This window comes from Dromaius novaehollandiae, chromosome 2 (assembly GCF_036370855.1).
Source record: "Dromaius novaehollandiae isolate bDroNov1 chromosome 2, bDroNov1.hap1, whole genome shotgun sequence".
Lineage (NCBI taxonomy): Eukaryota > Metazoa > Chordata > Aves > Casuariiformes > Dromaiidae > Dromaius > Dromaius novaehollandiae.
This window is the reverse complement of record NC_088099.1, coordinates 29,302,448-29,317,676: the sequence shown is the minus strand read 5'-3', so window position 1 is coordinate 29,317,676 and position 15,229 is coordinate 29,302,448. Positions and strand designations below refer to the sequence as shown.

General features: G+C 36.4%; 1 protein-coding gene across 1 annotated transcript in view; it reads right to left on the bottom strand.

Annotated features, from left to right (window-relative positions):
- Window positions 1–5,076: 5,076 nt before the first annotated feature.
- Window positions 5,077–15,229, bottom strand: part of TOPAZ1 (testis and ovary specific TOPAZ 1) — a 42,689-nt gene continuing 32,536 nt past the window's right edge. Inside the window, exons 14-20 of the mRNA XM_064505456.1 lie at window positions 14,924–15,098; window positions 13,707–13,807; window positions 10,051–10,216; window positions 9,031–9,195; window positions 7,757–7,960; window positions 6,983–7,166; window positions 5,077–5,290 (exon numbers count right to left, since the gene is read on the bottom strand). Of these exons, the coding sequence (XP_064361526.1) occupies window positions 5,077–5,290; window positions 6,983–7,166; window positions 7,757–7,960; window positions 9,031–9,195; window positions 10,051–10,216; window positions 13,707–13,807; window positions 14,924–15,098 (1,209 nt within the window). The remainder of the gene's footprint in view (window positions 5,291–6,982; window positions 7,167–7,756; window positions 7,961–9,030; window positions 9,196–10,050; window positions 10,217–13,706; window positions 13,808–14,923; window positions 15,099–15,229) is intronic.

Sequence of the window (15,229 nt, the reverse complement as noted above, 5' to 3'; positions counted from 1 at the left end):
ATTCATTTCACCTGAGATTTCTGTGAACTCTATGAGCAATAAAATAAATTAGGAGAGGTAATCAGCAGGTGACACTGTCAGATACCAGCTTCTTTGCATAAGGTACCTATTTTCAAATGGAGACAGAAAAAACTCCCCCCCCCCCCATGAGCACAGGAATAAATTCCTATTTTTTAGCTGAAATTCTAAACACTTACAGTTTATGAGTATTGCTGCAATACTCCATGGGAGTCGTATTGTGGCTTTATCTGATCTCATTCTCCTTTATAGGTTAGGTTGGGGCTCCCCATCAGTTCCCCTGATAAATTCCTACTGGCTCAGCAAGAATGGACCTCACGTTCATGTGTATCTCAGTGAAAAGACCTAGAGGTCCATAAAAAAGAATGGGCACTCTAGACATTCAAATCATTTCTATAAAGTGGCGCAAAAACATTTTTGAGTAGAAAGCTTATTTTATACTAGATAAAAATAACATCTAAAAAAGTTTGTATTTTGACTTCCTCTTGTCCCCAAACACAAAAAAACTTTTAAATATCACAATAAACTTGCTAGAAGTGGCAACAGAGCCAGTTTCTGCTGTCTCCTTTATTTCTATTCTGTTCCTGAGTTTGCAGATGGTCAAAAACAGGTATCAGAGGGATCAGTTTCTCCAGTCCCAGTACACATAATGGCACAGAAACACTGAAGCCTATAGTGTCAACACTAATTTTTGAAATACCAGTCATTTTAGAAATGAGTTGTATAGAAGTGGATAACACTGAAAAATTTAGACCTCGGATTTGCCATAAAGGAAGCAAAGATGCAAGATAAACCCAGAGAACTTTAAAGGACAAAACTGTGAAATACTCATTGTCCTTAATGTGGTCATATTTTACTAAGCAAAGGAGTATGGTATTAAGATATTGCTAGTTATAAGTTTGATTATTACACCAGGAATATTTAATTTTACTATTTAAAAGTAAAAAGGTAAAAGTCTCACTAGCAGCTATATGAGTTCTGCAGAGAACTGAGCACAGTACATAGGCCTAACTTTATACTCCAACCCAGTCTATAGTTAAAACTGGATGCTGGCCACATCCACAGCGGGGAGTTTCAGCCCAATTTATTCATGAGTATTTGCCACATTATGTGCTGTCTTCTGGTGAAAAACTGCATAATCTGACTGATTTCACACCATTCTTCACCTCTTCATGCACTTTATCATACTCTAGATCCTTGTAGTAGTTACTAGATATTAAACACTCCATGTCTACTTTGCCATTAGCCTATCTTTCAACATATCTATTAATATTAATTATAGGGATCTGAATAGAATTAAATAATTTAATGACAATACCGATTCACAGATATTTTGGATGTATCATACAAAGAATAAACAGCAACATTTATTAACATCTTAACAATTCCTCCAAAATAATCCCTTTAATTGCTCTTTTACTACTTTATAACAGTCATACACTGTCAAGCCTCTATTGCCAGCCTCTCACCTTCATCCTTGATCTGGGTTAAAAAACCCCAAACTATCAATGCTTCATAAAAAATTTTCATAAATCTTCCAAACTACAGTATTCTGCTTCAGTTATAAGAAACTGTCCATAACTAACAAAAGTCTAATCTTTCTAAGGGCATGCCATGTAATCAGTGAAAACTGAACACAGATTTCCAGAGAGAGAGGGCATTTCTTATGTGTCTTATCTAACAACATATTGAAGGAACTTGACTTTGTCTAGCTAGACTTAGCTATTGCATGCAGCACAGGAAAGTTTTTGCACATTTTTTGTCTGTCTGCAAAGAGGAAGGTGTAAGTTTTATTTCCTCTATGAAAAATTAAATCTATCAAATGAGGCATTTAATCTCAAATGCAGAAGCTTCTTCAGCAACTAAGGAACAGTAACTTATATCTTGGGAAAAGCAGTAAGATGGATATTGTCTACTGAGTGGCTGGCACCACAAAACTGCATCATCTCTGTTGTACTGAACTCTACTTTCTGTAACATTTATTCATAGTATTTATTCCAAGTTTGTTTCCATTCTACACTTGAGTTTTGTTCACTTGTTATGTCCTGTTTAGCTCGGGGAATTTCTGTTACCAAAATGGTACTGAGAGTGTTGCTGAGGAAACTTTTCTGAAGTTTTGGTACATATCAAAATGCCCAGATTTGTAAGGTATTTCAAGAAGACCCAAAAAGTATAAAGGTGTGAAGTATAGGACTTAGAGTTAAGTTGTTCAGACTGCCTACTCGTTTGTCATGGTGGTAGACAGATTACACTGGTAGATACAGCTAGATCCTGGTACACCAGTTACAACTTCTTAGCAACAATGTAGGGAACTTGCTTTGCTTGTTAATATAAAACATGACTGAGACAGCATCGTATCAGGTGGAAATGACAATCAGGAGATGGAGCCAGAACATTGCACAAATTTTACACAGTTCCAAGCTACACTGGAAGGTAAATGCCTAACCTCTGACTGAAAAATAAAGCAACATTTGGATTTTTTTCTTTCAGGGCATGATCTATATAAAAATTCAAGACTACTTATAATGGATAAATAATGCTGTCTTAGAACATCCCAAGCTTTGAAGTTTTAAGGATTACTAACAATTTTGTCCCTCTGCATCTCTAAAATACACTATTAGTCACATCTGGTACTGCTTATAGAAAGTTGGGATTTAGTTGGGGTTCAGATAGCTTCTGTTTAATTCCAAGGAAGATTAAGCTACAAAGGATCTTAGAAAAGTAATTAGCAAAAATGACCTAGCTTCTCACTGTTGACTATGCTGCCACTTTTAGTTGTTGCAGCTAATTCTGGAGTGGCTGGAAGAACATCAGTTTAGACTCCTCATTTGAAATCTGATTATTTCTTATCCAGTCTTTCAACTACTCAGAAAAAAAGCAGCTGACTACTAGTGGACTTGACAAAGTGGATAGCCTTGCAAGCAGTAGAGCTGTCTTCGTGAATATCAAGTATTGGAATCCAAAGCCTGTTTGAACTACTGCCACCTGTTCAAGAGAAAATTGGAGGTAAGGAGCTTTTCTTTTAAAAGAAATGCTATCTGTTAGCACTGAACCTGTCATTTTTTAGAAGGAAGATGAGATCCCTACAGAAGAATTATACCCCCAGAAAAGACAAGACAGAGGCTTCTTCTGTGTCTGTATTTATCTATAGAGGTGGGGCAGGAGGAAGGCAGTGATCTTGGTGGTCATCAGTGTCAAAACCCTTCCTCCTCAGGAGCAACTTCCAGACAGACTGGAAGAGCAGTGGTATCAACTGAAGAGGTACGATCTAATAGCTGCAGACCTGCTGGTCTTAAGTTGAAGGTGAGCCTGAAAAGGCATCAAGATCTGTATCAAAATATCTTGCCTTTAAGACCCTTTGTGTTTAAAGTGTGGCAGTTTTGCACATCCTCCTAAGAGACTGAAATCATTCTGTATCAGCTGAATCTTATGAACAAGGTGAGTAGGAACACAGAGGAAAGCTCCCTGATTCCACACTGATCTCCAGGAGCGCAACAATGCAGTGCCACATACAAGAGAATGCTTTTAGAATTGAGCCAGCTGGAATCAGTTTAATGACATGGACCCAAAGACTACAGTGGCAAAACCAAGCAAACAAAATAGCCAAACCCTCCAATCCCCTCCCAACCATCTGGCACTAAGATCATGATGACCTCCAGATTCAGAGAGACCACCCACAATAATGCTGCTAGAACTGAGAAAAGAGACTCATGCTGCCTCAAAGGAGGGAAAGATTTTTCAAGCACTGAGAGCTGAGGCCACCATCCTGTGGGTCACTACCAAAGGAACAAGCCTGAAAGACCCATGAGCTTCCATGCCCAAGAGAGTAGAAATTCTCAGCACAAAAAGCTCACGTGGGGACAGACAGGTCCAAAAGAGCTCTATCATCACCATGTTTGTGAAGGTTGGTACTGGAGACGGTAACTAGCATTAGAGAAGTTCAGAGCTTGGGAAAGTATCAACTTTGACCAAGTTCCCATTGATTTTTCATGAGAATTTTCTGGTATGAAAAACCTACTCAGGCTGCAGCTCAGTGGATGAAGTGTAACTTAAGAAATTAATGCCCCAAATATGATTAAGGTCCTTCAGGTAGAAGAGAGGAATTCATGAAGAAGCGGGCAAAAAATAGGTCACTAGAAGTTTCCATCTCATCATGCAGTTGACTGAAACCAAGTAATGGTAATGTCAATTACAACATGTGGATGCAAAGGTAAAAGCAATCCCTCCAAGAGCACTTTGAAGGGGGAGAGAAAGTTTTCCTTTTCAGTGTGGAAGGGGACATACGTACGGAAGTGTGAAGCAATACCTGAACTCTCATCAAGACACAACTACACCTTCCACTGTGAACTCTGTGTATAGACTCTTTCAGCTTTGTGAAGGAAGGTATCCTGTTAGCTAAGTCAGGCATGTCTCACATGGTAAGTGACTTTTGAAGTTATTTTGTTCTCAGTGGTTTTTTGGAGTAAGAAAACGAAGGTCTAAGAAGGGGCGCACAGATAGGACAATATCCTCACAATATACTGTGAGGAAAACAAAAGAAAATGTGTTACTTCTATAGGTTCTGGAGCAATGTGGAAAACCTCTTGCTCAAGAACACTAGATATACCCAATCAATTGCTGGGATAGGAGTAACAGTGTTATATTCTCCATAAAAAGGGAAATGTAGCTGAGGTTACAGCTTTTTTTTATCATCTAATGACACCATTATATATAATATAAAATATTATAAAAATAAATATATAAAATAATATAAAAATAAAAATAAAATAAATAAAATAAAAAATAATTAAACAATAAAAATAATATACAATATAATATAAAAGCTGGTGTGACAATCTATATAGGGATACTTGCATCTAGGAAAAAAGATGTTCTATTTTTGTGCTACTGTCTGCATTATCATCAACATAAATATTTAAAAACAACCTGAGATCTGAAGCCTTGCTGTTAATCAGTAAGGCACAGTCTGAACACAATGGGAACTACCTTTATTGATTTATACTATTTTCAGCAATGATTACTTTAACCATTAAAAAAAAAGTCTTTACTAATTAATGACTACTGAAACAGCCAGACCCTTCCAGCCCATTTCATATTCTCCTGCAGCCACTTTAGAGCAGATGTAAGATCCAAGCTGTAAACTTCTTCCATATTAACATTCATTGTCATATGCTTAAGAAAAAGCTTTGGATATGATATACGAGCAGCTAGGATCAGTCTCTCCACTGCTGTTTGATAGTCATCTTTATTCTGCCCTTTTGGATCTTCACATCTGTAAGAGATTTTTCACAAATACAAAATTATGTAACATACAGGCCCTGTGTCACTTGCATGATGCTTTATACTGGCAACAAGATTATAAAAAACTTTAAAATAATGCCTCATGTTCAGTTCACTTAGGATAGATTATGTTAATTTCTAGACAATTTTTAGCTGATTATTCTGAAGAATTAAAAAGTTAGAGAAAGTGATCTCTTAAACATATTTCACAGTACTGGAAAATAATAGGATTTAATGCCAATACAAAGTAGGTCTGCAATACTCACTGCAGCGCATTTCATCAAGAAATGCTCAAATCTAGGCTAGAAAATTCAGTAAAGGAATGTAGACATTTTATGAACTAGATATTGCAAGATTTTATGCACATGCTTGAATCCAAAATGATTACTTATTTTTGGCATGTAATCACTTTTGGAGTAAGGATGTGCTAAGTGACATGCCTATGTTTTTGCATGATCAGGGCCATATTCTGTAACCAAATCAGCAGAGGTACAACAGCATACACCTGCAACTGCTATCTAGTGTTGGCTAGAACTTTTATATCAACAAATAGTCTTAAACAGAAAAAAAAAATCTCATGATGGAGTTAAATTTCCTCTGTGTCAAATTAAGCTGAAGAATATATCATGTCTCATCACAACAAATTTTCTGATGACAAAATTTTTTTTAATTATACTGTTGTTCTGGTCAGCACTGTTTTCTAAATAAATTCAATCATATTTTGAGTTCAGTATGATTTTTCTTTTCTCCTGCAAGCAAGATACACATTTCTTATTTTATAGAATATAATGATTATTTTGACATGAAGTAATCAAACAGCATTCCAAATGTAAATTCAATATTCCCCTAAACGACAGCAAAAAAACTTAGAGAAAACATATCAGGCATCTTTGAGGTTAGATGTTCCAAAAAGACATAGAGATGAAAAGCTTCTTGTTTGTTGAAAAGCAGAAATAAGGGATGTATTCCTTGGGAAGCATGGGGGGAAGGAAGACACAGAGTATTTGAGCTCGAGATGCCCCTGTTCACACTTCTTAAATCCAGTTTTTCTATGCAGTTTCACATTCTGATGATGAGCCACCAAATCTCAGACAAAATAGAGTTTTGAAAAATAAATTATTAGTATAATCTAGTGACAGTGGTTGGTAGTTTATGAACAAGAGAGGAAAAATAAACTTTTATCTGGAGGTATTCAGTCTCATAGGGAGGGGGAAATCACACTAAGACATTTAATACTGAAGTATTGCCTACAAATAGAATCAAATAAAATGGCTTCATGTACTCCCCAAAGAACAGCCAAGAAATGTTAGATTTGCCTTTTGAAAGGCGTAACATTTTGACTCTGCCCTTCTACTCCACTGCTTAATCACAACACAAGAATCTATACATTGAAATATCAAGGTATCTTGGTTTAGAAATACAGTATGTTCGTAATATGCTGGACACATTCAGTTAGGGAAGCCAGTCCAGTGTCAGTCTGGAACAACTATTTTTCTGCTGGTAGCTGTTATATACATTGTTAAATACAAGAATTTAAAAGAGAGTATGTTTACTGCTCTATAACCAGAATAAAATTTAAAAACAAGGACTCTCTCTCCCACCCAACAGAAAACAAGGTTTCTCATGAATATTATATGATCGCATTGATAAATACAGTCAAACTGGTATGTATTTGTCAACAAACCTTTTCAGTATTATTTGAAGAGTCTGATTGGTAGCACCTGGACTTTGAACATCACTGGCATTTGAAACAAGGAATATTTCAATGGCCAACAGCATCTCTACTTCAGACAGGTAAGAAGGAATTGGCAGAAGTTTGTGATACAAATTTCCCTGCAGCAGTGGATAGCAACCCAGTGATAAAGCACCTGACAGTAAATGCAGAAGTGTAAGAAATTAGGGTTATCATCTGTATGTGGCTTAGAATGCAGAAAAAAAAGGTAAAAAAAAAAAATTAAAAAGAATTCTTAACAGACTTTATTATTTCATCTGAAATGAAATGGCCTGATTCAAGGACACAACAAATATTCCATCCTCATAATAATCTCTGTTGTAAAGTGTTATTTTCATCAAAGAATATTATCAGTGATGATTATAGCTCTAAGCAGGAGTATAAGGAAGTATATATAGTTTGCCTAGATAAAAGTGTGAAGATGATGCACTTTTAAATCTTTTCAGCATTCACATTTTGGAAATTCTGAAATTGAATATGAAAAATTAATTTTATAAGAATTATATTTCTTTCATGCCAGGTAGTCTTCACTGATTGTTATTTTCAATTGTAGCTATTTCCTAATAAGTACTTTGGTTACAAATAAATTGCTGATAGTGACACAAAAAGTACTGTTTTCTCCTTATAAAGTATACTCTTACCTATTTTCCCCAACATACCGAGCTTTTATGAGTGTATGCTGTCCAAAGAGCATAAGCAAAGGATATTGTTTAAAAAGCAACTTACTCTTGTAATAGGTTCTAGCTTTACTCCACAAACAACTTCTCCCCAAACTTGTGATTAATCCTCTAAGCAGAAAAAAATCAATAGGCATATTTTTTGAAAGCATGAAGTCTATTGCAGAAGATGAGATCCCAAGGTTCTTGCTCTCAAAACAGGCATTAATCAGCTTGTTAAAAAGGTGGCTGTACCAGGGAACATCTACAGTATCTGAAATGAAATGAAGAATGTTCATTACTAAATTCAAATCAAAAGCAAGTCTAATTGAAGAGTGGCTTCTCAACATTGGCATCGGTACCTAAATAAGGACTCTTGCTTCCATTAGCAAAATGGCACAAGGCTGAGATAACTTATGATAATGACACTTTATTCAAAAGTCTTTTCACATAGCTATACACATTTCACTTACATGGTGAAAGATGAATTGTTAAGTCCGTATCATAACTTCCTGCTGAAAACAGTATGACCAGATAAAAATATATTCCCTGCCCAGGTTTAAGAATACAATCTTTACCTGGTGTCTCATACTCCCCAAATTTACACCAATAAAGTCATCTTGGTGCCACAAGTTCTGCTTCTGCCCATGCTCTGAACTGCCTACTTCTTGGCAGGACTCAGCAGCCTAGTATCCATCTCACGGCAAAACATGTTTTAGGATCCTCAAAGTAGACAGTGTTCCAACTAAGTTCTCCTAGTATACCTAAGAATGCGCACTGGTAATAGGACTGAGCCTTATACAAATGAGTCAGGTGAGGTTTCTTCAGCAGAGACTAAGGAACTACCCATCTCAAAGCACACACCCAAAATTTGTCAGATAAACTGAACCTGAAAAACCACTCATTTCTTCCCATGGTGTATAAAAAAAGCCTAGTATGGCTAGCTCAGCTTTAGAAATCAACAATGTAGATTTCTACACTGAAGTTAGAGGAAATGAATCTCACTGATGACATCTCTGTTCTCTCCTACTGTGGAGACTGTATGGTCCTTAAAAAATTAGTGAATCTTTCCTATACTACTGTGTAACTGGGACAACTGGAGAAAGAGGATGGCTGTATAAAGTAAGTGTGTGTGCATGTGTGTGTGTATTACTGACTTAATTAGTAGGAGTTGCAGAGTACAGTAGGTACTTTTAACTGATATCTACACTCTTTGCAAGAAAATGGGCATGTCAAAAATCCATTTTCAACAAATTTTAGCAAGAAATAGGGGGGAAAAAAAGGAACAGTACAGAATCATCTGTTAAATTTTTAACTCTTAACAGAGCACCTTTCTTTACTTACCAGAGCAATTTTGGAAACCTGGTAAGTTCTGCAGAACTTCAAATGCCTGCCTGTATAAACTCTTACTCAAGTATTCGTGTACCAGTGAACATAACAGATTATGTCGATTGAGGATGTCCATTTTATCACAGGGCCACACTGGTGCATTTGTGATCCATCCTGACTCTACAGCAAAGAACAGTGCTGTGTTATTTCTATTAACTGAAACAGCTGGTCACTTTTGACTTTTGGCTATTAAAAGTATATTATAAAATGTAATAGAAAACAAACTTCAAAGCTTCACACAAAATGCAATTCTAGTTATTAATAATTTGTTCCTTATCACAAGTACTTCTCAGATAGACCCCCCGAACCTTCATATTTTGAATAGCCCCATCTTTAAATATCATGGTAGTGACTCTCATACAGTGGCTTGCCCTCTATAGTTTTATATATAAATATTTTATAAAGCCAAATAGCAACATTTAGATCCTCAATATTACTTTATAGAACACCTTTTATTCTTGTGCATACTTCTGAGTTTCCTCTCTTTTTTTCATCAGGTCAGCAGAATTCCAAAAAGCAAGTAATTGTGTGTTATTTTATGATAGAAATATTTTAATACTCCAAAGTTAGCTTCATTATGTGTGGCTACTACAAGGGGTAAAGAAACACTGCACTGATCCCAGCTGGAAGATTTGTTGACACTGAATTTCACCTGGGCTCAAAGGAAGACTGCATGGGGCAGGCTCACTTTCCCAGTTGCACCCTTCCCCTGTTACGGTAGGTTTTTGAATAGAACAGTGTGATGGTAGTCAACCGAAAACAGTGTTTCTGAAAAAAGTCTAGTATTAGTCATAATATTTTTTATACATATCAAGAAGAATGTTAACTGGTAAGATGGATCACATTTTTGCTGTCTCAGTATCAATAAATTTATTTAATAACATAGACCAGCTTTTAACTTTTAGCTCAAGTCTTTCATAAGGGGACAGTACACATTTAAATATCAAAACTCAGTTCTTTACAAGACACACTTACCTCTCAATACCCATGTTGCTCCATCCAAACTTCCAGTTTTAAGAAAAAATTCTGCAGCAGTGTTAACAATTTGACATCTCGATGCTGACTTTTCCGGACCAATAAGTCCTTTCAAGACCGTAAAGTATATCTTTAGCTCATGCAATTTATCCAAAACCTTCCTTCCCTATCAGGGATAAGATCAGAGAAAATAATGACATTGATGAACGCAAAGCATATTTACACAAAATACTGCAGATTTAACGAGGCGATACAGATTTATATAGATCAGTTTAGCTACATTATCCAAGCTGAGGGGGGAAAAGGAAAAAGACTTGAGTAGTAAGAATTTGAAAAAATAAATAAAAGATTTTTAATTTTTGACTCTGTAGGTAAAAAAAAAAAAATCCACTGTTTAATAGTTCCCAGCACACTATTTCCAATGATACTATTTCCACAGTAAAAAGTTCCCATACAGTATTTCTAATGTACTTTATAATTTATTTGTATTTGCTTACTCTAGTGTATTAACGTTTTTACTGCTTTTGATTCCATTTAGCACTACAGAACCTATAAAATTCTGAAAAGATCGTACAGATATTTCATAATGCAGCAGAGACACAAGTGTTAAGCTGAAATAATTATCTCAGCACAAACCAAACAAAACACTAACAAATGTACTCAGCAGAAAAAAATTTGGAAAAAGTAGGGCCGATCTGGCTAGCAGTAAAACAACCAGTAATTTGATCATCAGATTCCACGTTGAATTTTATGCTGGTTTCCTTCCTCCAAACAACTTTCTGGTTTGTTGGATTTTTCAATCAAAGAAAGTAGCTGAAGGTTGCTTGGAGAGCTGTCTCCATGGAATTCTATTCATGTCTCATATCTGCATTGTTTTTCAAAGTGCATGTGTTCTGTGTCATTTCTCAGCTCTTAAAAAGGATATTCTCTCCATGAACATGGAGCATACAGACTTTACCTCTGGCAGACACCAAGCATCAAAGCTATGAGATAAAGGGGTTTGATGTTTGTGAAGGGAAAGTGATCTGAATGTCTCAAAAGCACATCCAGCGCTTGAGGCAGTCCAAAATATCCATTAAAAAAGCATATAGCATGTCCTAAAACCAAAATTACTTCAGTCACAGCAGGAAGCTCAATCCTTCACCTTATCTTTAATCCTGAGGTTATGGGCTAGCATCTGCTTGATCCCCTATCTTGCTGCTTCCAAAAAGTGGTCCAGAAAATAAGATAAGGTGAAGGACTGAGCTTCCTGCTTTTCAGACTTATCTGAAACAGGTTATGGAATGAAACTGTTTGGAGGTAGGTAGGAATGACAGTTCTAGTTCGTCCCTGAAACAGAGATCAATTTGCGGACTGTCGGTTCCAATAAAAATCACGCAGAGCAGTGCCTCATTCACATTCCAATATTCTGAACACAGGTTGTCTGCAAGGCTATTTGAGGATCTTGGTGAACAGTTTGCTGAGAGGTGGATTTGACATCGAACACAACATTCCCAATGGAGGGATGACATTTTTTTTGCTCTATGCATGAAAAGCAAAGTAATATAAGCACTGCCTGCTTTTAATAACCTTTTTTATACAAGAGAAACAAAACACATTTTTGACAGCTCGCATCTCTAACACTAGCACATGAAGATGAACCTCCTTGGGCTATCAGAGGTCCTGCAACCCAAATACCAGGATGCCCATTATAACAGACCTGGAAAACAGGCAAGTGTGCAACAGCATTTCCCTGCAAACACTGACTGTACTCTGCTGAAGAGAGCCAAAACCCAAGCCAAACTAAGCTCTTAGATGGGCACATAAGCACTCACCACTCAATGCCAAGAACTTAGCCTACCTCTTCTGTGACCAGGAATCTATTAACTATTTTAACAGGTGAGTACAGTGGAACAAAAATGCTTTAAAAATTTCTAGTGTAGTACTGCAAAAGTGTTAATGCAAAGAGCTTTCCTCCCCTCTACTGCTAAACAGCGCCATTGCAAAAAGCTTTCGTCCCCTCTACTGCTAAACAGAGCCATACCGTGCTGTGACAATCTGTTGTGACAGGTGGAACAAGTGTGCTGCAGCCTAGTAGGGACTTGCTAAAAAGCTACTCAACTCAACAAGATGGTGCTCCAAAATTACCAATTCATCAAAATGGGTGTATTGCCTCTAAAATAAGCAGCTTTATCAGATATTCTCTGGGGCTTGGGTTGATCCTGGAAACAGACTGAATAGTACAAGAGTTTTATGTAACAGAAGTCCTGAAGGGCATCCCTTATAGACAGTTATATTAAAAAGACTACCTTAATCGCTTGATACAAATTAGAAAGGGTTCTCCTCCAATAATTCACAAGGAGAACAAGAGTCAAAAGGGGACAAGACAGTCTTTGCTTGTGTTCATAAGAATATATGCTGGAAACCATGCTGTATGGGGTGAGGAACTCCCCAGTACAGCATAATTATTAATCATGAGGATTTGGCCCATTGCTACGAAGGCAAATTCAGATTTGGATCACTGGCCAAAATACAGCTCCAAAAGCATCAGTGGTTTAATTAGCTTGTATATATTTTTTTTGTTGTGTTATATTGTATAGGGGATTCAAGCTGGTAAACACTAGAATGCTTCCTTCGAGGAAGAAAAAGAAATATTTATCAGTGAAACAGAGCTTGCTGCAGTGAACTTATGATGTTATGAACTTCTGAACCTATGATGAGGACTAAAGAATGTAAATACCCAGTGAAAGTTCTAGTCTCTTAGCCTTGGCCCTTTCTATTATTTGACAGCAAGGAAAAGATTGTAAATGGTATTTCTTTGTGACATGTAAGTCTTTGCAAGAATCACAAGACTTCTAGGTCTGAATCTGGCAAGAGGTGTGAAATGAGAAAGAACTCTAGATTCTAAAGAAGAAAAACACTTTCAGTGATGATCTGGGGAATAAACTGTTCACCAGCTACAGGAGTATCCTGCCTTGCCTCCCCTTTTGTCTTCCTTGCCTTAGCCATTCCACTTGACATCAGGTTCAGAGCCATCAGTGCAGGAAAGGGCCCACTCAAACTTCCTCAAAATATTCCTTGAGTTGGGAGGTCTCTTGATACAACCGTATTGCCAGAGGAAGGAGGCATTTCTGCGAAACAACCCCATCAGTACCCGGTCCCAGAATCTCAGGAAGACCTGTCTGTTAACCCAGATTCATCCTTGGATCAGAAGAACTATGGCTGAACCTAAATAATTAAGTTTCTAGGTTGCAAGACAAAGTCATGATGGGCTCCATCCAGAGAGAAGTATGCTCCTTAATGTGCTTTGTCTTGAAGCCTTCATTCTACCAAGCAGCATGAATGTCTGGTACGTCCACCACGATAGGGAAAACAACTACCACAAACGACGTGTATTTTGCTCCCAGGAAAGCCACAATTACACAAGATATGAAAAATAAATTAAAAGCATATTCATTCTCACAAACAACTCCCTCCACCCTAGTTAACAACGAAAGTAAGCAAGAGATGCATGTAGAAGGCTACTGTTCAGAACGGCATAACAAAATGCTTTGATGCAGCTAGATAGTTGAGAAGGGCTAAGGCTGGGTGAGACAGATAGCACTAGAGAAACATAGTTTAACATTTAGAAAAGAACTGACTCAGTCTTCCAAACAGATCGCTATAGTCCAGTATACCTTTATCCACTGCAGTACTTTGTGGTAAGAATACATTACGCTTATCCCAGTTCTTCCAATGAAAATTCTGTCTGCTTCATTACATTGTGAATTTTTTATTACTAGAAGGAAAAAAAAAACATTACTTTTGGTTTTACATGTAAATGTAGTTTTAAAGAAATTACACACTTTAGAAACAAGGTCACTGTGTAAATCTTAAATATATTTTCTGGAATATTTGGCATTAAATTAGAATTTCTTAAGTTTTAACACAAAGTACAATAAATAACTACAATTTATTCAGAGAGCATTTCATATTCATCCTCTAGTTCATCCATAACAATAAGATGCTTGAACATACTATGGCATAACATAATAACATAATTATTTGTAAAGTGAACTTCTCAATTTTTGGCACCATGAAGAAAGGATGGCAATTACAGACCTGTGTTGAATTATAAGTTCTTTCCAAACCATAGTACCATATTTTACAATATATCCTACCACTTTGGAAATACTGTTACTATACTAGAGACTACAGACTAAGTTCCAGGCCCCACCAGAACCTTGTGTGTGTTCCATGACTGGAAGCTGTGATAGTTGTTTTATAATATGAAAGTCGGAGGTCAGAAAGGTCACATCACATAACTGGAATAAAATATTTTTATTACAAAAGTTTTGTGCACGCAGCCCTTGCAGAAATTCTTGGTTCTTTACAGGATTAAATAATTCTGAAAATCCAAATTACTAAAAGAAAGTATAAATGAAATATACAAGATGTGATTCTATTCAATGTGTTTTTATCTGTACAAATACATCTAGTTGTATGTACAACCCTAAACTTCATTTATGCAGTTAAGAATGTGGACTTCAGATGACAACACTTAAATATGCTTGTTTTTGTCCTGAGAACAGGACATTCTCATTAATAAATCAATCTTGGCTTCTCTTCTTGATCTGAGAAAGCTCAAGCATCCACCTTTTGGAATAGGTGGTGAAACCCATTTAATATCTCTGACTTTTTAAGTATGAGCATAGAGAATTTTACTTTGACTAAAAAATGGCATCTATTGAGCATTTCAGTTGACTGCATTTGTGCCTAGAGAAATTCTGAACATTGTATCATATAAAATTGATTAACGTCAAGAAAACAGCACAGATTTTTGTTTTTTCTTCTTTCAAAAACTCCACAAAGAATAAAGTTGAACAATAAAGTATTTATTGTATCTTAATTTTACCTGCATCAGCAAAATCACAAAAAGGTACTCCTGGTCTTTCTTCCTCAGAATCTCTGGTTAGTATTTCAGCAATAAATAATGACAATTTCTGAAGATCACCAAAATGTTCATGTCCAGTTCTCAAACTGATATACAGATTTCCCAACTCAGTCCAATCGCATTTTTCCTTGCAATGCTGTGAAGAAGGCAATGGATAAACATAAGCAAACCTTCTTCCAGAACACCAAACAGAAAATGTATTGAAATTCAAGAGATACACCTGGAATAGACTTAGAGCAGTAAAGAAAACGCAGTTAGTATATAATC